The sequence below is a fragment of the Equus asinus genome, chromosome 26, assembly GCF_041296235.1.
Source record: "Equus asinus isolate D_3611 breed Donkey chromosome 26, EquAss-T2T_v2, whole genome shotgun sequence".
Lineage (NCBI taxonomy): Eukaryota > Metazoa > Chordata > Mammalia > Perissodactyla > Equidae > Equus > Equus asinus.
The window spans coordinates 27,790,156-27,817,915 of record NC_091815.1 but is presented as its reverse complement, the minus strand read 5'-3'; the positions used below and the strand labels follow the sequence as shown (position 1 = coordinate 27,817,915).

The 27,760-nt window shown below is 52.3% G+C and overlaps 1 protein-coding gene and 1 pseudogene across 6 annotated transcripts; one reads left to right on the top strand and one right to left on the bottom strand.

Annotated features, from left to right (window-relative positions):
* Positions 1 to 27,760, top strand: part of LOC123281331 (poly(A) polymerase alpha pseudogene) — a 296,804-nt pseudogene that overhangs the window by 7,367 nt on the left and 261,677 nt on the right.
* LIPE (lipase E, hormone sensitive type) lies at positions 677 to 17,736 on the bottom strand. Of its 6 annotated transcripts, none has more exons than XM_044760303.2 (10): positions 17,489 to 17,736; positions 9,440 to 9,975; positions 6,872 to 6,962; positions 6,613 to 6,758; positions 6,218 to 6,403; positions 5,722 to 6,016; positions 4,665 to 4,892; positions 4,245 to 4,421; positions 1,710 to 2,131; positions 677 to 1,340 (listed from the first exon to the last, which is right to left on the bottom strand). In XM_044760303.2, the coding sequence occupies exons 2-10, from the start codon at positions 9,953 to 9,955 to the stop codon at positions 1,116 to 1,118; spliced, it is 2,286 nt and encodes a 761-aa protein (XP_044616238.1). In that variant the 5' UTR covers positions 9,956 to 9,975; positions 17,489 to 17,736; the 3' UTR covers positions 677 to 1,115. The 6 variants fall into 6 exon arrangements, with proteins under 6 accessions (XP_044616238.1, XP_014723010.2, XP_014723012.2 ...); XM_014867524.3 differs by having other exon boundaries at positions 17,001 to 17,536; XM_014867526.3 differs by lacking the exon at positions 17,489 to 17,736 and adding an exon at positions 11,481 to 11,902.

Below are 27,760 nucleotides of genomic sequence, written 5' to 3'. Positions count from 1 at the left end.
CACCTCATCTTCTGGCCAGGAGAGGCCTTGATCACTGTCCATTGGCTCTCACAACATTGTTTCTTCTGCCTAGCAAACTTGTGCTCATCTTTTAGGGTCAAGCTTGGATCACCTCCTCTGTGAAGCCCTCCTTGACTACCACAGATGGAGCCCTTGGGGGCTGTTGACAGCCTGTGTCTGGGTGATCTCTCCCTGCCCCTCCCCGAGTCTCTTGAGAGTAGGCCCTGGATAGAAATCATCTCTGCTCCAAACCCAGGACCTACAAAATGGCAAGGCCTCAGAGTCTTGGTTGAGGGACTGAGTCACTGTCACAGCTGGGGCTTCTAGTATCGTGGGTGACCAGTTGTTTCTGGTTTCCTGTTAGCTTTGCTCCAGTTCTATAGGGAGTGTGGGTTTTCTTTCCTGGGTGGGTGCCGGGGATGAGTTTATAAAGCGAGGAGTTGAGAACTGAGAGTCCTCTGGCACTCTACTTGATTAAGTTTGAGGGGGAGGTGGGTCATGTTAGCAGGGAAGTCCAGTCCCTCGCCACCCAAGAATCCAGGGCCGCAGACCCCTCCTTCAGACTCAGAAGTTGGGCCCCCAGCCTTCTACTCTCCAGTCCCAGGTTTCTCAGTTCGCAGCAGCAGAGTCCGATGCTGCCCCCTGGTGGGCGAACCCCTACTCTATTTGAGAGAAGTCAAACTAATTAAATACTTTATTTACAAACAAAACCAAACCGACCAGCAAGGTAGGGCCAGGCCCCCGCCCCTGCGGCGGTCGGTGCAGCAGTAGAAGGCAATGGTGGAGTGCAGGTCCAACAGTCTCAGGCTGGTTTGTGTGCGTGTTCCCTGCCCCCGACCCCCACCCCCAGGCCAAGGTCTCAGCTTTCTTTCGGTCCTCGCCCCGCCCACCTTGCAGTCCCTGACGTAAGGCACAGCTCGTCCACTCCCGCCCGGCCCTAAGGAGGGGCCAGATAGACCAGCAGCCCCTTGTAGGGGTCCCTGATGTCCACCCCAGAGCGCCACCAATCCTAGAGCACATTCACTACCGAGGCCCGCGCAGATGGGAACAAGAAGCTTTTAGTGTCGCCCTCCCGCAGCCCCCGTCTCCCCGCGCCGTCCGCCTGGGCTGGCGGCTCAGACCGGCGCTGCGGCTGCCGGGGGGTCGGGCGGAGCGAGGATGAGGCGGATGCGCTCCACGCATAGCGCCGCCGCCTGCCTCGTCTCCCGGCACAGCGCCGCCAGGCTCAGGAAGCCGTGCGGCAGGTCCTCCACCACGCGCAGCGTCACGGGCTGGCCCAGGCTGCGCAGCCGCCGCGCGAACATGACCGAGTCGTCCAGCATGGGGTCCAGCGCACACGCCTGCGGGACGCGGGGAGTCGGGGGACACATGGACACGGGTGGGGGGAGGAGTTAGAGAATGAGTTTAACTGGGCTCCCTGGCCTCTACCCAGCTTCTCCCTTCCCTCAGAGATCCACCGTCTCTCTTTCCCCTTCCCTGACTCTCCAAGCCCAGTGGCTGCCCCATTGCCCCTTGGTGCTCAAGATTGCAAAAGAAAATGGCAATCCTGACTCCCTTCCGTCCTCCCTTTGCCAGACCTTCCCTCCTGATGGCACATCTCTTTCTGGGCTTCCTACCTCTTCCCCCTCCCGGGAGTTCTCTTCCCCAGGTGCGCCTGGACCCCACCCGCCCCACTCCTGGCGGATGCAATGTCCTGGTCTGGCGCTTACCACGATGTGCACGGGCGGCAGGCTCTGCAGCATGCTGTCTGGTGCCAGCAGCGGTGACATGAAGGGATTCTTGGCGATGGGCGACGAGTAGAGGGGTATCCGTGTTGCGCCCTGGCTGGAGCGCCTTGGGTGGAAACCCTCAGGGAAAGCGGCCCCCACGCCGCGGCTTCTGTCCTTCGTGCTCATCTCCTCTTGGGCTTTAGCCGCTTCCACTGTACCCTCTGACTGAAGTAAGAAGTTGACATCCGAGGGTGTGGAGGAGGCAAGTGTCTCTGCCGACAGCGACAGCTCGGGGTTTTCCGATGTCTCAGAGCTGCCCTTTAGGCTCAGGTCATGCAGTGTCAGGCTCTTGAGGGAGTCTGTGCCCAGAGGGCCCTCAGGCTGGGCCAGTGCTGCTTCAGACACGCTGCGCCGCATTGGCTCTGGGAGAGGAACAGGGTCAGGAAGCTGGCCAGATACACCTGGCTCTGCTGGTTGGGTATGTGGGTGGCTGGCAGGGAAGGTCATGGGAAGGGCTGTAGCCTCTGGAGGAGGAGCTGCATCCTAGGGCTGTGGAGGCCTAGAGTGCTCCCCCAGACTCCTTCCTTGGGGATGGGTGGGGAGCTCCAAGTGCCCCAGGCTGCAACTCTTAAGGTGGGGGTGGAAGGAGTCATTAGGTCTTGGAGGTGGAGCTGTGTCCTAGTGGAGGGGGGTGTGTGTGTATGTGACTGGGAAGGTTAAGTGCAAGTCATTTTACCTCTGGGAGCCTCAGTTTCCTCCTCTGTACAAAAGGGATAAAAATAGTCCTTATCTCACAGGAGGTGGTGAGGACTCAGTGGGATAAGATACGGGATTAGGTACTGCTACTCTCTGGGAGGTCATGTCAACATTAAGGTTTTATTACCAGGCCTGGTGCCCTGTTCTAGCTGCCTCCCTGGCCCCAGCGTGAGACCCAGCCAACTTTTTATGGCCACTTGACACAGAAGGTATGGAATGGATCAAAGTGGAGTAGTGATGGCTTCGTGGCCACGTGGCAGGCCCACATGACTTGAAAGGAGGCTCTGTTCACAGGGTGCTAAAAAGAGTCTTGGGGATATATTAGATTCCCAGGGAACCTACACCTGTAGCCACATAGATCTGCCCTCCAAATTTCCTTTGTGTTCTTCAGTTTTGTCCCTTCCCTTGGAGTAACCAGGCAAGCAAGTACTCAAATGATGCTAAAGATGTGTGTCTGGCCGGCTTGGTGTGCCTACCTTGGCCTCAGCTCCACTAGTTTTATCAGACCCCTGCTGCTTACCACTAGGGCCAGGACCCTACATTTTTTAGTTTTTTCACTTGTCTTTATAAATCCATGAAGGCAAAATGCAAGGTGATATGAGAAGAACTGCATAAGTGCATCATGACCCAGAAGGTCACTGGGACAGAACTGTTGACTAGAGTCACAGGGCACAGCCAGTCACAGGTGCCAGAATCTCCCAAGAGCACCTACTGTGTGTCAGGTATTGTGCTGGGTGCTTGACAAAGAGGCGCATGCAGTCCTTACAACAGCCTTATGAGGCAGGTACTCTTACTGCACCCATGTCACAGAGGAGCAAAGCAAGGCTCACAGATACCGATATTTGCTTACATTATCCAGCAGCCAGTGAGTACCTGGTACCATAAGGAGCTAGACCGACATGTGTGCCTCTAGGGGCCCACTTGTCACCATATCCTACAAGGAAAACCCCAGTGCTCAATGGTCCATGTGCCTAAAATTCAAATCCCTTTTAATTGTTTTTGTGTGTAGTTTGTATCTATTTGAATATCCTAAAATGAAAAACTTAATTTAAAATAAAACACCCAATTGGAATAATTTTCTGAATAATAGGAACTGCATTTACTTTTGAACATGCAATTCCTACTACTTAGGAAATAATGATTTGCTAGAGATAGAAAGTTGGTTGGTTGATTGTACTTCAAAATCCTTAAGATGTTAAAAAAAAGGTGGGGGAAAAATAGATCCCTGGATGGAAGTGATTTTTGGTTGCCTGAGGGTCCTGCCACCCACCCAAGGCTGGGAATCTCCTCCACTTCCTGAGGTCTGTCCATTGTGCTAATCTGGTCACCCCAGCCTCCTAGGCCAGCCCCTAGAGGTGGGTATTACCCCCACAGGCGTCTGTTAAAGGTCTGGAAAGAATCTAGGAGGGCTGCACTCCCACCTGAGGGCCTAAGGGCTGGTGTTCTTGGGAGTGAGAATGAAGACATGTGGTAGGCCTCTGAGTCATTTCCCAGGGTGCCTTTCTGGCAGAGGCTGTTTGGAAGGCTAAATCCTATAGTTCCTAGGACTCTGAGATGACCTGGGGGACCAGAAGTCCTAGGTTTTCCAGATGTGGGTTGTAGTGGCAAATCAAGATATTGTGGTAGGGACCAAGGATGGATAGGGGGCAGAACCCAAAGGTGATCTCTGCTTCCCTGTGTGCCCAGGCCATGGCCCCTTAACTCCCCCAAGACTTCGGTGTGCCAGGCTGTCCTTCCTGGCCACTGTGGATGGGTTTATGAGGGGAGGGCTTCACTCACCCACCACAGGAACCAAGTTGGTGTGGGCCTTGTGCTTGCTCAGCTCCAGGAAGGAGTTGAGCCATGAGGAGGCATTCAGGCGCAGGTCCCGCAAGAGCAGAGCTGTGTCCCGCCGCACCAGCCCCATCATGCCCAGTGCCTTCTGGTCCGAGTCGGAGTGGTCCTCTGTCTCCCCACCTGTGGAGTGTATGTGGGCCTGAGTTGGTCTCTTCTCTTTCTGGGCCCCTTCTCAACACCCAGAACTTCAGGTATCTGTGTCCCCAGGGACCCAAGAATATCTGATCGTTTCAGTAGAATCTCAGATTCCTCTCCTCAGCCCCTCCTCCCTCAGACCCAGGAGACTGGGCTGTAGCCCCTGTTCCTGCAGGACCCAGGCATCCAAGTACCACCAGGCCCCCAGGTCTGTGGGTGTGACCTTACCAGCATAGGCGCTGACACACTTGGAGAGCACGCTGAGGGGCAGCAGGGGGTCCATGAGGCTCAGGAGGCGGGAAGGAGAGGCGGTAGACTGCAGCATTGTGGCCGGGTAGGCTGCCATGATGCCATCTGGCACCCGTACTCCATAGGCTGCTGCCCGAAGGGATACGGTGAAGCAGAGGTTCCCGCCTGCACTGTCCCCTGCGAGACATATCCGTTCGCCTGTGGAGCCTGGTTTGAAGGAGGGGCTTGGTCACGCCTGGCAGGGAGGAACTCGAGCTCTGGGCCAGGAGCCCTGGGCTCTCAGACCTGGGGCTTGGGGTCCCCAAGCCTGAGGTCTAGCCAACTGCAATTTTAGAGACTGGTAGACTGAGGGAAGGATTTGGACCCATCTGGAGGACAGTGGTCAGAGGATCAGGCCGACTTAGGACATGGAGGGGCCCAGAGATCAGGAAGCTCTGGGGAAGCTTGCAAGGCTGGAGGTCAGAAGCAAGGAGGGTGGGTGGTAGGAAAGGAGAGACTAAAGGCCATTTCGGGAGGGAGGGGCATCCAAGGCCAGGAGATGGAAGGCCAGGGTTCAGGCTGACAGCACAGAAGGGTCACAGGCGTGGCCCTGCCCTGCTCTGTGCCTCCCAAGATGTCAGAAGTTAGAGGTCAGAGGAGCTAGAAGAATGGGCTGGAGCTGAGCCAGTGTAGGACAGCAGGGATGGAGAAACAGGAGGAGGAAAGACAAGGTCAGAGGAGATGGAGAGGTGGAGGGGATGGAGCATCAGGGCTGGAGTGGGGGAGCAGGAGGCACAGGAGGAAGTGGTTGAGATGGAAGGTCGGGTGAGCAGAGGGGCAGTGGGGGAAAGCGCTGAGGCAGAGACGGAGGAGAGGGGTAGGGGTGGGGGTAAACATGTGGCAGAGGGCTGGGTGGTAGGAGATGGAAGGGGAGGCTGCGGTGAGAGACTGAGGCTTGAGCCACTAGATGGCTCACTCCCCCTGCAGTATGAGGTGGGGGCTGAAGCAGGCTGGATTAGGAAGGGGGAGCGGGTGTCAGTGAGGGGCTGGGATTCACCGAGGAGGGCGCAGTGCTTGACGGCCCAGCAGTAGGCGTAGAAGCACTCCTCCAGCGCACGGGGGAAGGGGGCCTCGGGGGCCAGGGAGTAGTCGATGGAGAGGATGGGGGCGCCCAGCTCCTGGGCCCAGCTCTTGAGGTAGGGCTCGTGGGATTTGGAGGTCTGGGCCACAAAGCCGCCGCCGTGGATGTGCACTACGAGGGACCGGGAACGGGGTGCCTGCTGGGGACGTGGCCGCAGTTCCAGGCTCCGCGGACCCTCGGACTTCACCAGGCTGCTGAGCTCCTTACTGTCCTGCAGGGTGAGGGAGGAGGAGGCGGGTGAGGCTCTGGTGGCCTGCCTGTACTTCACCCCACCCAGTGGATGTGCTCAGAGACAGGAGGGGGTACGGGTGTGAACAGAGAGGCGAGAGGGTGTCTGGGGGTAGGTCCTGGGGAGGGGACTGCCTATGCTCCTTGGCTCTGTACCTGCTACTGGCTGAGGCTAGGGCCTTACCTGTCCTTCACGCAGGTCGTAGGAGATGAGCCTGACGAGGACAGGCCCGGGGCCTGTGTGGGCCAAGGCGGGTGAGATGGTGACTGTGAGTTTGGGGTCAGCCGTCAGTGGCATTTCAAAGGCCTCTGGTGGCAGGCTGAGCAGGCGGCTTACCCTCACGGTGGCCGATGCCATGTTTGCTAGAGACTGAGGGGAGGGAACAGTAGGGGTGCTGGGAAGGGGCTGCTTGTAGGGGTTTCCCCGACACCTTCCCTTGGACCCCCCAGTCTTTTCCCTCATGTGCCATCCCTGGGCCTGGAGCCCTGCAAAGACCTGAGGTGGCCTGGGTTGGGTCTCTGGGCCTCAGTATCCCCATTTTGTAACAGGTTGGGGCTCTCATTGGGCCCTATGCTCACCGATAGCACCTCAATCTCAGTGATATTCCAGAAGGCTTTCCAGAAGTGCACGTCTAGGTTCTGTGTGATCCGCTCAAATTCGGCCCCACGCAGCTCTGGGTCGATGGCAAAGCGGCCACTGGTGAAGAGGGAGCTGGCAGTCACACCTGGGGGTGGGGAGGAGCGTCAGGGAGCCTGGTGGGTCAGGCTGCTGGGGCAGGGGTGGGGAGGAGGGACAGGTGGGGAGGCGAGACTTCATCAGGGCCTGGCCAGGACTCACCGAGGCCCGTCTCATTGCGTTTGTAGTGCTCCCCGAAGGACACCAGCCCAATGGAGATGGTCTGCAGGAATGGCCGGATGGCGGGTGTGAACTGTGGAGAGATGCCGCTGCGTCACCCAGTGCCCAGGAGAGGAAGAGGGGCCAGCAGGAGTGAGGGGCAGAGACGGGGAGGGGGTATGGCGCAGTCATTCAGCAAACACTTAGTGAGCTCCCACTGTGTACCAGGCACTGCTCTAGTGCCTTCATGGTGCTGATGCTGTCGAAGGGAAGACAGACAATAAGCAAATAAAGACATGCCATATAATGTCAAGTAATGACTAATGCTTTGAAAAGACAGTAGGTGGAGGGGACACAGTGACGACAAGGGGTCAGGCTACTTAGAAGGGTCTCCAGGATGGAACTTGAGGGATCCGAATGAAGCAAGGGAAGGCTGTTCCCTGCAGGGGACATAGCAAGTGCAAAGGCTGTGAGGCGGGTCGGTGCTTGGTGTGGAGAAGGAAAGCTAGAGGCCAGTATGGCCAGAGCAGAGTGAGCAGGGGAGAGGGCAGGGGGTGAGGTCAGAAGCAAAGGGACTCACACAGGGTCTGAAGAATTTGGGTTTATTCCAGACGTGGGGTGGAGTCACCGAAAGGTTGTGAGCTGAGAGTAAGATGATGCAGGGATTTCCTAAAAATCAGTGAGGACAGAGATGAGGTGAAGCAGGCAATAGGGACCAGTTAGGGGCAGCAGAAAGACAGGTGGAAGATGGTCAAAGACAGATAGGGCCAGAGATCTTGAGGCAGAAAGACAGTCAAACGGGGAGACACAGTGTCTGAGAGAGGAGCTGGGCAGCTAAGAAAAGACAACAGGGAGACAAGGTCAGAAAAAAAGCCACAGGAGGCTGGGCAAGGGGCCAGCAGGGTTCTTCTGTTCATTCAACAAATACTGGCCTAGGTCCTGCTGCGTGCTAGGCACTGGGTGGGAGCAGGGGCTGAGCGAGATCCAGACAGGAGGCCTCTGCCCTCCTGGGGCTGACATTTTACACGTGGAGGCTGTCATGCAACACAGCACACCTGGGCCCTCACAGGGTAGCTGTGAGGCATAGCCCTGCCCCTGGCCAGGGGCCCAGTGGGCCATAGAGCACAGGGGTGCCTGGCCATTGTGGCTGGGATGCTGGCTCTGGTGGCCCCGGAATCTCTCTCCTGTGACTCCAAGGTCATGGCCGGGACACAGGCAGGAGCCAACTGGCCCAGCTGGGCTGATCAATATTTCTGGGTTTAGCTTAGGTGAAGGGAAATTCCCAGGAACACCCAGGCTGGATTGGTGAGGACAGGCTGCCCTATGGGGAAGTGTGAAAAGGTGAGGTGGGATGGAGGCTGAGAGGCTGCCAAATTCAGCTGTCACTAAGGTGGGGGAGGCCCAGAGAGGGTCTGAAGGGCTACCGGGCCACATAGCTCCAGCTACTCCTGCTGGGGTTCCCTGATATGGCTAGTGACTGGAGGACCCGGCACTGACCCCAGACAGAAGCAAGTTAGGCCTCTGCTCTGAGCCTAGTGCCTCAAGGCCCCCCAGTTCTGAGTGCCCAAACTACTTTTCCTATGAATCTGAAGGCCTTTGGGCTGCCTCGCTGTTGGTGCTGAGATGAGCTGTGTTTCTCGAGGCTGGTTTGGGGTGGCTGAGGGTAGGAGAAGACCTGCAGCTGGGGGTCCGGGCCCTGGTTCAGGGAGGAGAGGGACCACAAATAAGTCTTCCTCACTGTCACCAACTCAGATGTGTTCCTTGGCCCTCTCCACAGCCTAAAGATTCTGATTCTACAGCTCCTCAGGTGAGTCAAAAAGCCCAGCCACGGGGCTGGCCCAGTGGTGCAGTGGTTAAGTTCGCACGTTCTGCTTCTCAGCAGCCCGGGGTTCCCCGGTTCGGATCCCGCGTGCGAACATGGCACCGCTTGGCAAAAGCCATGCTGTGGCAGGCGTCCCACATATAAAGTAGAGGAAGATGGGCATGGATGTTAGCTCAGGGCCAGTCTTCCTCAGCAAAAAGAGGATTGGCAGCAGTTAGCTCAGGGCTAATCTTCCTCCGAAAAAAAAAAAAAAAGCCCAGCCAGACCTGGGGCAGTCCAGCAGCTGTGGGCCCTCTCCCCTTGAACCTCCATAAAATGGGGCTAGCACCCTTCCTCCCTGCCTCCCATGCCTCCAGTGGGATGACTAAATGGGGCGTGCTCCTATCGATGGGCCTTTGAGAACAATACTGACTATTCTCCTAGTGTCTCAAACTTAAATGACTTCAGAGGCCAGACAGGTCCCAAGAGTGAATGAATCTCCTGAGTGTAGGATGATGGAAAGGAGTGGGGACTTGTGCAAAAAGCTATGCCAGGTAAAGCTTGCTTACTATGGTAGATTTGGCCTGGGGGCCACAAGTTTGAGACCCCCGTGTAGCTCTGTCTGAGCCCCAGACAGCTTCCCCTTTGTGATTCTGCAGTTTTCTGAATCCAATAATACTATTGGGGTTATTCTACTGTACTATTGGGCCAGGTGAGGGACCACTGGGTGCTTTCACCATGGGCCCAGAGGGACAGGGCAGGGGGCTCACCTGGAAGCCCAGGCAGCGGCCGTAGAAGCAGCCCTTGTGCAACGTGACGTACTCGCGCAGAAAGTCTGCGATGAGCCGTTCATCACCCTCGAAGAAGAGCCTCCCCGGCTGGTTGGTGTCCAGCAGGCGCTGGGCATAGTAGGCCAGAGCGCGGAGCTGGGTGAGGGCGGCCAGGTAGGCCTCGAGTTCTGCCAGGTTGTGGCTGGTGCGGAAAAAGATGCTGCGGCGGTTGGCAGCCACATAGCGTGATTTGTGCAGCAGGTGCGCCAGGCAGCAGCGGGCTGTGTGCACCAGGCTGCGGAACCCGTTGGCTGGCGTCTCTGCATCCAGGTCAAAGAGGTGTGCCTTGCCCAGCAAGTGGCCAAGGGGTGGCTCCAGCCCCAATGCCTGCTCCCGGATGCCAGCAAAGACATCCCACAGCCGCCGTGCTGTCTCCCCAGGGCCTTGGCTCGAGAAGAAGGCCATGTTGTCCTCTGCCAGAGTCACCAGCGACTGTGTCATTGTGCGCAGGTCCATGGTGTTTGTGAGCCGCGAGGCTGCGGGCAGGTGGGGAGGCATATTAGGCAGGGCTGGATCACCCCTTGCTCAGCTGGGGCCCTTGGGTCCATGAGTCCAGGCTCTGCCCTCCTCCTCCCTCAGACCCAGGTGTCAGACCCCAACCGCATCCTTCAGACCCCAGGGTGGAGTCTAGGGCCTCATCCCCTTCCTTCCTCAGGACCCATGTGTCCAGGTACCCAGATCCTTTCTCCCTCCTCAAGAGCTAAGAGTTCAATCCCTCAGCTCCCTTCTTCCTCAGACCCAGGAGTGCAGGCCCCAGACCCTTCTTCTTCAGGCTCCAGGGGCTCCTGCTCTCTTATTTGGGACTTTTACTGGCTCCCTAGCTCCAGTATCTCGCCTACAATCCAGGAGTCTATCTATCCCTCTTTCTTCCTTCAGGCACCCAAGAGTTTAGCCATCTGTCTCCATTTATTCTCCTTGGGCCCAGGACTCCTTTTCCTAGGTTCTGAGAAGTATGCATCCCCAGTTGGTCCCCTCTCTCAGGACCTGGGAGTTCCAGGCTCCCATTCCACCTCCTCTCAGGCCCCAGGTGTCACCCATAAGCCCTTCCCCTCCACTAATATTTGGGAGAGTTCAGCCCTCAGCCTACCCATTCCCACCTACCTGGTGGTGTCCCAGGACCCTGGTCCCAAGCCCAATTCCTAAACCCAGGAGTTCATAATTCTAGCCTTACTTAAAACTGAGGAGTCACTCTTGCCTCCCTCCTAGTCCCTCAAGTCTGGCTGTGGAATCCCCTCCAAACTCCAGCTCTTTCCCTATTCCTCTGATGGGTCCCCAAAACTTGGTCCCACTGCTCCCTCAGCTGGTCCCCTGGCCTTCGGGCCTGTCCACTTGGCTCAGATTGCATGGGCCAGCCCTGTTCCCCTGCCTGCCACAGCAGCACTTGTTGCCGTCGTTAACCTTGAGCTCACTCTGTGCCAGACCTGTGCTAAGAACTTTGTGTGCGTTTGCTCATTCAGTCCTCACTAACCCTCTGAGACCCAGACTGCCTCGGTTTAAGTTTCAGTTATTGTCGGTAGCATCCCCATTTTATAGGAGAGGAAACTGAGGCCCAGAGGTGTTAAGTAAGGAGTTGAAGGCTGCATTGAAAGTGGCAGAGCAGAATTCAAACCCAGATCTCTGGGTCCAGAGCTGTTACTTAAGCTGGTCTTCCTCCCAGGGCTCTGGAGGCTGGGCCTCTAGCTCTGGCTTTCAAAAACTTGCCCTGGACTAGGCCCGACTGTCCACACTTGAGGGTCCCCGGTGATCTTTCCTCTGGGATCCCCATCCTGTCACCTAGGTCTTGGAAAAGCTGCCCTTGCCCCCCTTGGTGAGGATGCTGCCCTCTGCTCCAGAGATTCTTCCCTCCTGAAGCCCACCCAGCACCTTGCCTGGCTTCTGGGTTGATGGCTCCCTGATCCCCCAGAAGAAGGTGTCTCCTCTCCCTTCCAGGCCCTGAGGTTGGCAGCAGCCATTCCTGTCTCCTGGCTGGCCGTGCACTCACCCCTCCCAGGCCTCTTCAGAGCTCTCCCGGGCTGGGACTGCTGACTGTGGCTAGTGCCAGTAGCAGCCTGGGGCATAAACCCAGAGAGGGGCCCAGCCTGCTCAGGGTGTGGCCACCCATTCCACCTCCCACCCAGAAAGGACAGTGAGAATCACGTGCTGTAAACAGCTAACGGAGCCCAACTCCCTGCCCCCTCTGCCCGCTCCCAGCCCCAGCACAACTGGGAGTCCTTGTCCCAGGCTCCTCTGCCTTAGAACCCAAGAGTCTGGGCCCCTAGCCCTCTCCTTCTTTGGACTCAAGAGTCCAGGCCCCTGGCCCCTCCTCTCTCAGACCCAGGGGTCCAGGCCTCTCCTCCCCCAGACCCAGGAGTCCAGGCCCTCAGCTCCTCCTCCCTTAGGACTCAGAAGTCTCAGCCCCCGTCCTGAACAAACTGTCCCCTCTCACCCAGCCAGGCTGTGCTCCCTCTCCCCAGGGTGAATTCAGGGAGCAAGGGCCTACTGATCTCCACTCCCACCCCCTCAGACTGGCCCTGGCACAGCCAGCCCCAGCTGTTAGGGGGAGAGAGAGGGTAGCTAGCCCTGCCTGTCCCTCCTGGGAGGACAAAAGCCGATTAAGGACAGTGCCAAGCTTGGCTAGGGGCCTAAGCCATAGGTCCTACTGTGTGGTATTTTCACACTGGGGATTCAGTACCCGCCACTCACCCGGCACAGGCCATCCTGCTGTGACTCTCATCCCCACCTCACATATGGGGAAACCGAAGCTCAGAGAGACACTTCCCCTCTGTTAATCCGTGTACTCCTTGCCTGGCCAGCTTTTTCTCACCCTTCAGACCTCAGCTTGTCACCTGAAGAGACATTCCCTAACTGCTCCTCCCCATCTAAGATACCCCCCATCTTTATTTTCTGCCATCATACTTAGTTCTTCTTCCTAGAATTTTACACAATTATAGAATTTTAGCAATTATCATTTGTTTGCTTACATGTTTGTTGTTTGTCTTCCCCCAGGGGAGGAACCAGGCTTCATGGAGCTATGAAGCTTATAGGGGGTGGAGGTCGGGCTCTTTTGGAAAAAGAATATAAAATCACAAACACAAAATTAGGTACAGGGCCTTGGAAGGGGCCTGTGCAAATGAGAGGCCCTGAGGCCTCAGTGTCATTTGCTTGGCTGTAGGTGAATCCTCCTCATCTCTCCCCCTTGAATGTCATCCCCACAAGGGCAGGGGGTGGCCCCAGGGCCCACTGTGGGGCCTAACACAGAGTAGGTACTCAGCAAATATTTGAAGAAGGAAGGAAAGATTGAAGAGTCAGTGGGGGCAGAAGCAGGTGGATGGGGGCTTGGGAGAGGACTACTCCTCCCCAGGGAAGACGGACATATGGACAGACAGAGGCCTCTGGAGGCAGTGCTAAATGGCTGTGACAATGGAACACTGGCCCAAGCCACTTGCCCGGTGATCCTGGATGAGCGTGGTTTCCTCATCCGGGAGTCACACTTGGCCATCCTGCCCACTGAGGCAGGAGATGAGTTTTGTAACCAGGACTCCATGGGTGGCATTTTCTGCACGCGGTTTGCTTTGTGGATCTCATTGGCCTCTCTGGGATGTATTCTGCGCCATTTTTCTCTGTGGCACGTATCACCCTCTAACACACATCCAATTTATTATTTGTGTTGTTTGCTGTCTCCCTCACTAGATTATAGGCTTGCTGAGGGCAGGGACTTTGTTTTATTCACTGCTGTACCCCTAGCCCTTGCACGGTGCCTGGCGCAAGCCAGCATGTGGTATTTATTGCATGATGGACTGTGGTTTCCTACTTTATGAAGCCACTGTCATTTACTTCCCCTCTGTGGGGTGGGGATCTTTACTGAAGATGAAGACAGAGAAGACTTGGACAGAACAAGTAACTTGTGCAAAGTGGTGGGGAAGAGGCTGGATCCCAGGCCCTCATGCCTAGGGTCCTGCCTTTTGCCCTGTTCCAGGCGGCTCCCTCGGGGCTGGGCCGGGTAGAGCCAGGAGGAAGAGATATTGAGGTTGCCAGAAACTTGCTAAGAATCCCAGGCAGAGGGCACTGGGGCAGGGGCAGGCCCATAGGGCCATGGGCGAGGACTGGGGCAGAGGTAGGGCTGAGAGATCCTGCCACCTGGGCACCAGCCCTTTGCCCTAAAGAGCGACTAGGCAGTTGGACACATTGCCTGGATTTTGGCCTCTGGGGACTGAGCAGGGGTGAGAGGCAGTGGGGAAGGAAGTTGGGGGAGGATGGAGGAAGGGCCCAGTGTGGGGTCTGGGAGGGGCAAGGGTTCTGAAGGGGAAAGGCCTGGGGGGCAGATGTAGGAGGGGGGCTTGCGAGTGTAGCCCAATCCCTTAGTGTGTGCATAAAAGAGCAAACATTGCCCTAACTGTTCTTCTTATTGCTTCACATGTCCCCACAACCCATGAGGTCAGGACCATTATCACTCCTTTTGGTAGAAGAGTAAACTTGAGACGCAGAGGTGACAGACTGCTCGGGGTCACAGAGCCAGCAAGGATGGCACTGCTTGTCTCTGCTGTGTTTCTGTGTATATCTGAGTGTTGCTCCTTCTCTCTGTCACGTCTCAGCCATGTCCTTCCTGGACGGTCAGATGTGAGTGTATCTTTGAGGTTCACACCGATGTACATATGTAGGTACATGTCCTGCCTAGTGTTTGTTCTGGCCTGTTTGTGGGTGGGTGTGCCGACATTTTTCCCCAGTCTGTGTGTTTTTATGTTTCTCAGTATGTCTAAAGGCGTGTTTGTATGCATGTGTCATCGCCTGTGTGTGTTTCTCAACCTGTGAGCATATCCGTGTCTCTATTTCTCTTGGCCCGTGAGATTTTGTGGCCATGTGTTTGTATGAGTATGGACATATACATTCATATTTGTGCATATCATGGTCCCTGGGTGTATGCCCGCGTGTGTGTGTATGTGGTGTAAGCATCTCTCCCCATGTGCTCAAGCCAGAACTCATGGCATCATCCTGGCCACCTCCCACCCCCATCTAATCCATCATGAAGTCCTGTTCACTCTGCCCCTAGAAACCTCTGGAACCTGGCTCTTCTTCCCACCCCCTCAGCACCCTCATCTGGATGATTGTAACAACTCTGTGTCCCTGATTTTGCCCCCTTCAGTCTCTTCTCCACACAGCAGCCAAGGGATCTTTCTAAAACATAAATCCGGTCACACACTCCCAACTCTTCAACGCCCCTATCCTTGCTCTCAGGATAAAGCCCCAAACCAGGTACAATCTGGGCCCCTTGCCTGACCAGCCTCCTCTCTTCCTCCCCTCCCATGCTGAGCTCTTTCTGAGCCATAATGTGCCACTTCCATGGGCCTCAAGGTCTCTGTCCATTCTGTCCTCTTGGCCCTCCCTGCCCCCCTTGCCCAGCAGTCAACCCTTGCTCATTTTTGGGTCCAATGTCGCCTCCTTGGGAAACCTCCCTCTTACATTTTCTCAGGGTTTTCTCTCTTGTATTTATCACAGTTTATAATTATATCTCATTTGTGGGGTTATTTGAGTAATGTCTGTGTCTACAGCTCAATGTGAGTCTGTCCTCACCACCAAGAGCCCAGGCCTGGCATAAATAAGCATTCAGTGAATGTCTGCTGGACAAATATGTGCAAATGGAGCTTTTTGGGTCCAGAATCAAGGTTGGGACACACAGCAGTTTTGAGCTCACACACTCCCTACCGTCAGGAGGCTGGGGGTGGCCATCTCTCTGCCCTCACTGGTCAGATACGGAAGCCCAGATGACTGGTCCCTCAGAGCCGCAGTGTCTCATCTGGGAAATGGGGTAATCATAATGACACTAGCGGCATCCTGGCATCTGGTTACTGGCAAGATCAAACTGATGACTAGGACTGCTCCAGCCAGCCAGCCTGGATGCCTTTGGGGCAGGGGCTGGGTCTGAATCAGGAAATGATGGGTGAATCTCAGGAGCTTGGGGGAAGGAGCCTCTGTGAGTAGGTGGGTCCATGGGGTTGTGAGTAGGACTGGCTCAGTGCTGTGCAGGAAGCCCTACCCAAGAGGATTTTGACTCCTTACGACAACCTTAAGGGCAGCACAATTATTATTATCCCTGTGTTACAGTTCACACCTTCCTTCACTTATTATTTCAGTAAATATTTGAGTGCCTATGTGCCTGGCATACCAGGCTCTGGAAATGTGGGGTAAACAGCCCTGCCCTTGGTGAACTCACTGTCTAGTGGGGAGTAATAGTAATAATAACCTCCACCTCTCCTGAGGGCTTTCTGTGCGCCAGCACCAAATGCACTACACTCATTCAAACCTCACTAGAGCCCTACAAATCAGGTATTCCTATCACTATGCCCATTTTATAGCTCAGAAACTTGAGGCAGGGAAGGAGGGAGCCTGTTGCCCAGTGTACCACAGATCATAGGCTGGGGAAGCAGGTCTCCAATATCCAAGGTCTTAACTATGGCCTGTAATGCCTCTGGGTACACTGTCCTGCTTGTGAGGCTGTCTTGCTGTGTGACAGTAAATGCCCTTGGGCCCCAATCTGAGCTCCAAGCCTGTCTGAGCCTGCGTGTGTGCATCTGGAGCCAACTCCAGTTCTATCCTTGGCTAATAATGCAGCCTATGGCTGGGAGAACAATGAGTTTGGGGTCTCTGGGGCCCCGGGGCTATGTCAGTTGCTTTCCTCCACAGGAACTTCCCATAGGTCCTCAGTTGGACTGACAAATACTCATAACTGAGCAAGGACTTAATGAGAGCCCCTGCCTGAGGCTTGCAGCATCTCTCTTGGTCTGTTAGTCTTTCTCCAGCCTGCTGAGATCTGCAAATAATGTGACACCCTAGGGAACCCAGGTGTAAGCCATCCCTTTTCCCCAGGGAGGGTGTGCAAGTTCAAAGCCGACCCAGGGCCCCCTAGTCCTAGAAGGACTCGGGGTTAGGAAGTTAGGCACCAGGGGAGCGGGTCTGAAGCAGGTGGTTTGACAACAATGGATGAAAGGACTGAACTAAGGATGGGAGGAGGGGGCTGTTTTGAGTCGTATTGGCCTCCTGGCATCCCCTAATACGGAGCACCCCTTCCACCTACCTTTCCCTTACTCACTCCTAAACTTCCTGTTTGGGCAACAGTTTCAAACCTCTTCCCCATTATCCTTTCAAGAGTGCCAGAAACCTGAAAACCGGCGCTTGAGCCATTACCCATGTGGGAAACACTGAAGGCAGGAGTTGCCAACGGTCACACAGCGAGTACAGAGCGGGAGCGAGAACCCTGGTCTAGTACACTCGCATTCTGGACTCTATTCTCAAGATGGTACTAGGTTCTCCGGTAATCTCTATGCCTGGAGTCGGGGTTGGAGGAGTAATCTGCTCTCACATCACCCCCTTCTCACATGGATCATCCCCGCACCCCCCGCAGGGCGGCAATGGGCCAGCCCAGGGGCTCCCCCACTTCTCATGGCAGTGGGTCAGTCCACTCAGTCCCCAGTTCCCCGCAGGATGTCCAAGGTTCCTTCCGGGCTGCTGCCGACCCCAGCGCGCTCACCTTTCGCCTTGCCTTTTCGCCACCGTCGGCGGCTACGGGTCTTGGACCCCTTTTTGGTCTTCTCCGAGGCCAGGGCCTCAGGGACCCTGGCGTGCCCCGTTTCCATGGCGGACTCCATCACCTCTCCGCGGTCCCCGCGCTGGGCCAATTCCAACCTCTAGGCCCCGCCCCGAAGGCCAATCCTTGCTACACTCCACCGCCGGGCCCCCATATCACCCAATCCTGGGCTCGCTCCTCTCTGGGTCCCGTCCCCTGAGCAATCTGGGCCTCACTCCACCGCCGGGCCCCGCCCCCAACCGCTAGGTCCTACGGCCTGGCCACGCCCCCTCAAGCGTATTAAAGGGCCCCAGACCAAAAAAAAAAGGCAGCCCTGGAGGCGGCGAAAAGCGTCCTCCGAGCAGGACTAGTGGAGAGTCCCGTGGGGGTCATTCCAGCAGGGAAGCCTAGATGTTCTCATGTGCTGACGCTCAGCATCGCATTCCACTCACCTTCCCACGAAGGGATCCTACAACGCGACCCAGCCCGCCCGCTGGTTTGGGAGAGTGGGGCGCCGCGGAGCCTCCGCTTGGGGGTGGGGGGAGGGCTAGGTACTGCGGCGATTGAAAGCCGGGGCGGGGCCCCAGCGCTGGAGGCGTGGTTTGCCTGCCCGCCGGTTGAGGAGGAAGCCCCGCCTTCTCCTCCCGCTCTTTGTCTCTTAGTTCTCTCATTGCTCTTTCTCAGGGTTCTTTGCTTTCTCCCTCCCCGCGATAATGGTAAGGGAGGGGAAGAATACTCGGCGCCTGCGCACTAGCCCCAAGCCGCGTGCCAGCCGCCGGGAGGAGAGGCGGTAGAGGGAGGGCCGTGTGCCTGCTAAAAGGCGGGAAACAGGTGACGCTCGAGGCTCGCGCATGCGCACAAAGTCAACTGCGTCTCGGGCGCCTGAGGGGAAGCGGGCTGGTCTGTGGCGGCGCTGTGGAGAGGGCGTCTCTCGAGACCTGGTTCTGGAGGCGTGAAGAAACAGCTCTTCATCGTCAGCGCCGGAAAAAGCAGACCGGCGACCCTCTTTGCCTCATGACCCTCCTCCCTGCCGTCCCAAAGCCGGCGAGCAGCCCTGAGAGACTCCCGTTCCGACTTCTCCTCCGCCCTGGGAGACGCAGCCCTTCCGGGAGGACAGGCCTCCGCGAGAGCAGCATGGCGGCCTGCGGACTCGCCCGACTGGGCTTCCCTGTTTGCCCTCAGGCCGCTTCAACGAGGGACCCCTCTGTCCGCGGATGGAACTTGCGCGCCTGCCTTCTGCATGGCAGGCTTCTGAGCCCAGGGAAGGAGGGTCGGGGCCTGAGCAGGAGCTGAGCCTGCACCGCCGGGCCCCTGCCCTCTTCGGAGGAGGGGAGGGAGAGCTGGCGGCCGCCGAGTCCTGGCCCGTCCCCCCCTCCGCTGCCCCCTCCATCCAGCCCCGACCTTGCCCGGACTTTGGCGGACCCCACAGCCCCTCTCGCAGGCTCCCTTCCTGAGAACAGCCCCAAGGCCATGAGGCCTGGCTGGCCTGCGACTCCCCTGGGGGGCAGCCTGGCCGGGGAGCGGTGTCTTCCTGGGAGCTCAGGATCCTAAGTCAGGACGGAACCCCCGAGGGTAAGGGTCCGCGTCAGCCTGTGTCGCCAGTGCCTGTGGCGGTGTCTGCACAGGGCTGTGCTGGGTGGTTTGGGGACGGATGGGTGGATATTGGCAGGAGGGCAGCTTCCCTGGTTTCCTGGCCCCCAGCCCGGAGCCCTTGCCCACTTCTGTGTGATTGCCCCCCAGTCCTCCGTGGGGGGCAGCCTGGTGCAGGGGAAGAAGTCCCACCCTGGCTTGGATCCTGGCTGGGCCGCTTCCTCACTGCCCGGCCTCAGGCACAGCCTTCTCTTCTCTAGGCCTCAGCTTCCTCATCCGTCACTGGGGCTGGGGCTCTTTGTCTGGCAGGACTGTGGAGGGATCACCCGGGCTAACTGACATACCGGTGGTCCTTAGTACCCCTGACTGAATGAATGACTGTCCTGGGAGGCTCCCTGTCCCCCAGGCTCACACTCACCCGTGTGTCGGTAGTGTCTGTGCTTCTTGCTGGGGCTGTTCTTCCCAGGTGCTGATGTCCCACCGTATCCTGACATCACTCCATAACCAGACTTCCCCTTGAAGACGAGCTTCATTTCCTGGGCCACTGTCCCACCCCTTGTGGATGGTGAATCGGATCCTGATTGAGACCCCGAATCTGATTCTGAATCCAGATCTGTGACCCACTCAAAGCGTGTCTTCCACCCTGAGGCTGGTTGCTGTGAAGACATTTGGTTCCATTCTGATAGAAATCCCCACTCCATGAAAGATCCCTGCTGGGATTTGGCTCCCTGCACTGGAGCTGTTGGCTGGGCAGTAGGGACTGACTGTCCTGGTGTCTCTTGGGACATAGATTCAATCTGGGCAGGTGGCCCATTTTGGGGTCCATGTCTAGGCTGGTCTGGAGGTGTTGATCCAGCTTCTCGCTGAGCTAGAGGTGGCTCTCCTGGGCCAGATCCTGTCTGGGCTGCACATCCCTCTCTCAAGTGTGGTTCCTTTTGACTTCTAGATTCTAGTCCTGGCCCAGGTCTCCGCTGCAAGGCAGCTTCCTGTTGAGCGAAGCGCACCCTTTGTGTGGGAGGTGATTGCTGTGGTGCAGGCTCCTGTGGGGCAAGAAATTCCTGCAGCAAAGCATTTTTTTGTTGGGTTCTAGGCTCCTGCTGGGATTCAGCTTCATGTTCAGCAAGGGGCTCCTGCTGAGTGAAGGGCATTTGCTGTGAAGCAGGCTCCTGTTGGGTGTTGGGTCCTTGCTGAGTCTTAGATGCTGGCTGGGCTGTGGGTGCCTCTTCTGGCCCAGGCTCTGGCTGGGTGATTGGTGTCTGGTGTGGCTCAGGTTCCTGGTCAAGCCTAGATACTGTCTCAGCACCTGGCTCCACTGTTGTTATTTCCCTCAAGGAAGATGTTGATCTCCCAGGCCTCATCCTTCTGCCCCTCCTCCCCGGTGCCTCCCTACTCACAGATCCCTCATTGGTTCCTCATGATGGCATCTCCCTTTGGGTTCCACTCCTTCATCCTGACATCCCTGGTCTTCCTTTTGAAGGCAGTTGGCAAGTGGGCCGACCACTGCTGGCCCCCACTCCTGTGCCAAGTGATGCACTTGTGTGCCTCCTGCTGTGGGAGGAGGGATTAGGGACAAGAGGAGGCTGTGTGCCTATCACTCTCCTAACAGAGGGGAGGGGCTTGTCCTAGTGTGTCATAAATGGGGCCCCGCCCCACTCATCACTCAGTTAAAATGTTTTTTTCTCCTAAGGCAAGCATTCCAATTTAGTCGTCTGTTTCATCCGGGATGACAGAAGCCAGATTCTGGATGAGCTTTCTGTTTTTTTCTCCCTTTCTGATGTTTGAGGAAAGGGTCCTAGGGGGAGGCAGTCTCTATTCTGTTGTAATAATCTTTTCTTCTTTATTCATTCTTTCAAATGCTGGCCAGTTTAATTTCCTTATATTATTGCTTTGATCATTTCACCCCCATGTTACAAAAAAATGACATCCTCCCATTTTTGTAGCTTGAAGTCCTTTTAAATGGTATTTGAGATCTTCCACAGCATCTCTCTAGCCTTGAACTGTGGTTCTGCATGTGTCTTCTATACTACATTGGAAACTCACAGAGCATAATGACATTAATGATGATGATGATGACAATCATAAATACTAAAGGTGTTCTAGGAAACTGTGCCAGTTATTGTTTTTTTAAACCTATATTATCTTAAATAAGACCATGTCTGATTCATTGCTATACTTGCTTTCTTTGCCCCATCTAGCTCTTACTCTGGAAGGATTTGTTGAATGAGTGAAAGAAATAGTTGGGCTGTAGAGGGAGAGAGAGTGAGGGTGGTGGTGGGGAGAAGTGTGTGTAGAATCTGGGGAGGGTTTGGAGTGGACAGGGTAAAGTGGATCATCTGGGTTGAATATGAGTTGCCAGACCCCATTTGAAAGAAATGATTTGGATTATTTACATTTAAAAATATTTATTGACTTCTGTTTCCTACTTGCCTGGTTGTATTTTAGGTCAGTTGGGATTAGCTAGGAAATCGGGGTTTCCTGGTTTCTTTCAGATAATTAAGCTTAAGCCTGGGTAAGGGGCGGGCACAGGAAAGACTGGGAGGGAGGAAAGCAATAGAGGGAGCAATAACCTTGGGAAAATGCTTTTTGAGGCCACTGGAGTGGAGACAGGGAGGGGGAGCTTGAGGTGGGAGAAGAGCATCCTCTAGGTGCACTCACTGCCTCTTGACTGAGAATGTTTCATCGGGAGAGTGGGCTCTCAGAGCTCCTACAAAGGCAGAGCGAAGCTTGCTAGCAGACATCATTTGAGAAATTGCTGGCAGGCTCTGGAGCGCTTGTTTGGCTTCCTGTGGTGCCTTTGGTGCCCTAGGGTGAAAATAAAGGGTAGAAACTAGTGTTAAAAACATTTAAAAAATTTAAACCACACATCTATGGACAGCTAATCTTCAATAAAGGAGCTGAGGGCCTACAATGGAGAAAAGAAAGTCTCTTCAACAAATGGTGCTGGGAAAACTGGACAGCCACATGTGAAAGAATGAAAATTGACCGTTCTTTTTCACCATTCTTTATTTCACTCAAAATGGATCAAAGACCTAAAGATTAGGCCTGAAACAATAAGTCTTCTAGAAGAGAATATAGGCAGTACACTCTTTGACGTCAGTTTCAAAAGAATCTTTTTGGACACCGTAACTCCTCAGACAAGGGAAACAATAGAAAGAATAAACAAATGGGACTTCATCAGACTAAAGAACTTCTTCAAGGCAAGGGAAAACAGGATCGAAACAGAAAAACAGCCCACTAATTGGGAAAAAATATTTACAAGTTATTTATCTGACAAAGGGTTAATCTCCATAATATATAAAGAACTCACACAGCTCAACAACAAAAAATCAAAGAACCCGATCAAAAAATGATCAGGGGACATGAACAGACATTTCTCCAAAGAAGATATAAGGAGGGCCAATAGACACATGAAAAGATGCTCATCGTCACTAATCATCAGGGAAATGCAAATCAAAGTACACTAAGATATCACCTTACACCTGTTAGAATGGCAAAAATATCCAAAACCAAAAGTGACAAATGTTGGAGAGGTTGTGGAGAAAAAGGAACCCTCGTACACTGTTGGTGGGAATGCAAACTGGTTTAGCCACTATGGAAAACAGTATAGAGATTTCTCAAAAAGTTAAAAATAGAAATACCTTATGACCCAGCCATCCCACTACTGGGTATCTATCCTAAGAACCTGAAGTCAGCAATTCTAAAAGTCCCGTGCACCCCTATGTTCATCGCAGCATTATTCACAATAGCCAAGATGTGGAACCAACCTCAGTGCCCAGCAACTGATGATTGGATAAATAAGATATGGTACACACACACACACACACACACACACACACACACACACACACACACACAATGGAATACTATTCAGCCATAAAAAAGGACAAAATCGTCCCATTCACAACAACATGGATGGACCTTGAGGGTATTATGTTAAGTGAAATAAGCCAGACAGAGAAAGACGAACTCTATATGACTCCACTCATAGGTGGAAGTTAACATATAGACAAAGAGAACTGATTGGTGGTTACCAGGGGAAAGGAGGGGTGGGGGAAGGGCACAAAGGGTGAAGTGGTGTACCTACAACATGACTAACAATAATGTACAACTGAAATTTCACAAGGTTGTAAACTATCATAATCTTAAAAAATTTTAAAAATTTAATTTTTATGAGAGCTTTTAAAATTATAAAAGTAAGACATCCAGTGGAAAAAATTAAAATAAAAAAGTATATCCAGTAAGAAGTAAAAGGAAATTTCCCCTCCCCAACCTCCACTGCCCATTCCCCAGAGCTAACCACTGTTAATAGTTTGCTGCTACATAGTCTTCCATATCTTTTTGCATGTAAACATAATAGTTTACTTTAAAAAACAAACATAAGATTATATGATACTTATTGCTTTGCTCTACACTTTTAACAAATTTTTTTTTTTTTAAAGGTTGGCCCCTGAGCTAACATCTGTTGCCAATCTTCTTTTTCTTTTTCTTTTTCCTTCTTCTTCTCCCCAAAGACTCCCCAAATAGTTGTGTATTCTAGTTGCAGGTCCTTCTGGTTGTGCTATGTGGGGTTCCGCCTCATTATGGCTTCCTATCTGAACTGGCTAAACCCTGGGCTGCCAAAGCAGAGCGTATGAACTTAACCAGTTGACCACTCGGCCATGGGGCGGCCCCCAACAATCTTTTTTTTTAATTGACGTTATGATAGTTTACAACATTGCGAAATTTCAGTTGTACGTTATTATTAGTCAGTCATATTGTCGGTGTGCCCCTTCACCCTTTGTGCCCACCCCCCATCCCTCTCGCCCTTGGTAACCACTAAATAATTCTCTTTGTGCATGTGTTTGTTTATCTTCCACATATGAGTGGAGTCATACAGTGTTTGTGTTTCTCTATCTGGCTTATTTTGCTTAACATAATACCCTCAAGGTCCATCCATGTTGTTGTGAATGGGATGATTTTGTCATTTTTCATGGCGGAGTAGTATTCCATTGTGTATATATATACACAGATCTATCTATCTATCTATCTATCTATCTATATCTATATCACAGATATCTATATAGATATAGATATAGATATAGATAGATAGATGTATATACCATATCTTCTTTATCCAGTCATCAGTTGATGGGCACTTAGGTTGGTTCCACATCTTGGCTATTGTGAATAATGCTGCTATGAACATAAAGGTGCATAAGTCTCTTTGAATTGCTGATTTCAAGTTCTTTGGGTAAATACCCAGTAATGAGATGGCTGGGTCATATGGTATTTCTATGTTTAATTTTTTGAGAAATCTCCATACTGTTTTCCATAGTGGCTAAACCAGTTTGCATTCCCACCAACAGTGTATGAGGATTCCTTTTTCTCCACAACCTCTCCAACATTTGTTATTTTTTGTCTCGGTTATTATAGCCATTCTAATGGGTGTAAGGTGATAGTGTAGTTTTGATTTGCACTTCTCTGATGATCAGTGATGTTGAGCTTCTTTTTGTGTGCCTCTTGGCCATCTGTATATCTTCTTTGGAGAACAACAAATCTTTTATTATTGCAAAATATTACACATTGATAGAGGTCCATAAAAACTTATATGTGCAGTTCAATAAATAATTATAAAGCAGATATTTGTGAAATTACTACTCAGGCCTAGAAGTAGAATATTGCCCCCTCCTTTTCTCATCACTATCTTCCTCCCTCACAGAGGTAATCCTGATTCTTATAGTAAGCATTTACTTTCTTTTCTTTGTTTTACCACTTACTTATGTATTCCTAAATAATTTAGTTTAATTTTGCCTGTTTTTGAACTTTGTGTAATTGAAATTATACTTTAGCTATTCTCTCATCTTTTTTTTTTTGCTAAACGTTATGTTTGTAAGATTCATTTACATTGTTATGTGTTTGTTCGTTCTCATTGATAAACAATATTCAAATACACCACTATTTACTTATTCATTGGTCCGTTTTCAGTGTGGGGTAGTTATGAGCAATGCTGCTATGAAATTTTTGTACATGTCTTCTGGTGTATATAAGCCTGCATTGCTTTTGAGAATATACCTAAGAGTGGAATTGCTTGGTCACAGAACTTAAACTTTAGTAGATAACTGCCAGCACTTTTTCAAAATGATTTACCAGTTTACACTCCTATTATCAGGATATGAGAGTTTCTCTGTCCTGCTCTTTGTTACACTTGGTATTGTCAGACTGTAAAATTTTTGCCAATCTGATGATGTGTAGGATATCTGTTTGGGTTTAATTCACATTTTCCCACTTACTAGTAAGGTTGAGTGCCATTTCATATGTTCATTAGTTATTTGGATTTCCTTGTCTCTGAAGTGCCTATTCAAGTCTTTTGCCTTTTTGTCTGTGGTGTTGCCTGCCTTCCTTTCATTGATCTCTAGGAATTCTTTCTATATTCTGAATATTGATCCTCTGTCAGTTATATATGTTGCAGATATCATCTCCTACTTTGAAATTATCATTTTATTCTTTTTATGACCAAAATTTCTTCATTTCAATGAAGTCAGATTTGTTAATCTTGTCTTTTATGGCTTTTACTTTTTGTATCTTGTTTAAGAAATTTTTTCATACCCCAAAATCATGAATATATTCTCCTATATTCCCTTATAAATTTATCTTTCAAATTTACATATTTAATCCACTTGAAATTTATTTTTGTGAAGAGTGTGAAGAAGGGGTCTCTGTATCTTTTTTTGACTTAATATGTTGTGGATATCTTTTTGATCAACACATAATGATTTACCTCATTGTTTCTGACAACTGCACCATTGCCCAGTTTGCTTTGGATAAACATTTTTATTTCCATTTATTTGTCAACACAAATACTACTATATTTAATATTCTTGTAGGTATATCTCTGAGTATCCATGCTAGTATTCTATACTAGAGATTTCTTTCTTTTTTTTTTAAAAGATTTTATTTCTCCTTTTTCTCCCAAATCCCCCCGGTACATGGTTGTGTATTTTTAGTTGTGGATCCTTCTAGTTGTGGCATGTGGGATGCCACCTCAGCATGGCCTGATGAGCGGTGCCATGTCTGCGCCCAGGATTTGAACCAGTGAAACCCTGGGCCATTGAAGCAGAGTGTGCGAACTTAACCGCTCGGCCACAGGGCCGGCCCCTTAGAGATTTCTTGAAGTGAGATTACTGGGTTAAAAGGTACATGCATTTAAATTTTTGATAGGTACCTCCAAATTGTATTCTGCTTCCATCAACAATGATAAGGATCCTGATTTATTGTGTTATTGATAATATCATAATATCAATCAGTTTATCATTTGCCAGTTTACTTTTTATATGATATTTAAAGACTGCTAGATTAGCGGGAATCAAATTCTGTTTGATGCTGACACTGGTGTCATCTTCAGAGATCAATGACCAGGTCCCCAGCAGCCCCATCTCCCTCCACTTTTTTTTTTTTGAGGAAGATTAGCCCTGAGCTAACATCTGCTGCCAATCCTCCTTTTTTTGCTCAGGAAGACTGCCCCTGAGCTAACATCTGTGCCCATCTTCCTCTACTTTATATGTGGATGCCTACCACAGCATGGCTTGCCAAGCGGTGCCATGTCTACACCTGGGATCCGAACTAGCGAACCCTGGGCCACCGAAGCAGAATGTTGCGAACTTAACCGCTGTACCGCCGGGCTGGCCCATCCCTCCACTTTGATAAGCAATGCGGTTCTAAAATCTGAGATTTTTATTAAACCTTTCTGGTATTAGGAGAATTTTATCCTGCTTTTCTTCCTTTTCCTATTTCCCCACAAGTTGACATTGAGTAGAAGGGGCTGATATGTGTGCTCATCCTGGTCTTCATTTTATCTCTCTTGTCTGTTCTCAACCCCTGCTTCATCTCTGGTTGGTTCCACACAGGGACTCTGGTTTAGGAAGGTCATTCTTTTGAAACTTACTGGTTTTCTTCACATTGCCTTTTAAATGATCACAGGGACACTGCTTCTGTGGCAGCCCAGGCACTGTCGTGAGTTGTCTTGTAGGGGCTCTCAGGAACCAATCTGAAATAATGAGATTATTGCTTAGAAGGGAGGGTTAATATGTTTGAGAGTAGGGAATAGAGCAGGGCTTCACTTGCCATCTTCCTTTCCTTTCAGTTCCTGTTTCCTACTGCAGTGTGGTGGGGAAAAAGGTCAACACAGAGCATTAGAGGAATCCAGTTATATGAGCCCCAGGACTTCTGAGTTGTTTTTCCGGAGCTGTATTGGCAAGAATTTGGTGGCAGGTTTAGAGGGGGCATCACAATAACATTAGGGAGACCAAAAAATGAGGAATAAGACCTAGATGTCTGCCTTTAGTGTCTGTTTACCTCAGGTAAGCCATTTTGCCTCTCTGATTTCAGTCCTACCTGTGAGTAAAATAAGGTTGAGGATAAGATCCAGGAAGCTTTTGGAAGGCAGTCCTGAGTTCTTGGAGAAAAGGGTCAGAGGGAGGGGGCAGCCAGAGATTCAGCCAGGTCTCCCTTGACCTTGGAGGAGTCCAGCTCTTGCCTGAGACTCAGGAAGAAAACAAGCATTGGTGCTGCATGTGGTGGGCTGGTGGAGAGGGGAATGAATGAGGTCAGCTCAGTTAATATCTGCAGTGGTCTCAGAGAGAGAGTCAAGGAAAAAGTTGGGATCATGATGGTGCATTGCTGTTGTTGATGCTGAATTACTGACCTTTGCACTCACATTCTTGGCTGGCTGCCTGGAGCCACCTCCCAGAAGCCTGACATTGGTCCCTGTGGCCTCTGGCGACCCCTCTCGGAAGGAAGCAGGTCACTTCCAGGCTCTGAAAAGGGACGGGGCCAACAGAAATGGTCCCCCAGCTTTGGGCTCCCTAGGTCAATGCAGTTCCATTTCTCTTCCTTTTTTGCTTTGGGATCTGGGGTACTTCAAGAGATGAGTATTTTAAATGGATAAGGAATTGAGGTTTAAATCTGTCCTAGAGAAAAGCTAAGCTGGAAGTATGGAGACAGAATGGCATTTGGATGGAAGAGAGAACAGAAGGTGGGGGTCAATCAAGACCTTAGACCCTCCACCCCCTACCCACACACACTTTAACATCTTCATGCCTTAAGAATTGAGCGCAAGAAGCAGATTATTCCATAAACCAGTCAGGATCTTCACCTGA

Excerpts from the sequence above, each read along its gene's own strand:
- LIPE (XM_014867524.3), bottom strand. The coding sequence starts at position 17,118 with ATGGAGTCCGCCATGGAAACGGGGCACGCCAGGGTCCCTGAGGCCCTG. Across the intron at positions 6,963-9,439 it reads GCCGCTGCCTGGGCTTCCAG|TTCACACCCGCCATCCGGCC; the intron begins GTGAGCCCCCTG and ends ATCTCTCCACAG. Across the intron at positions 6,404-6,612 it reads CTGAGATTGAGGTGCTATCG|TCTCTAGCAAACATGGCATC; the intron begins GTGAGCATAGGG and ends CCCTCCCCTCAG.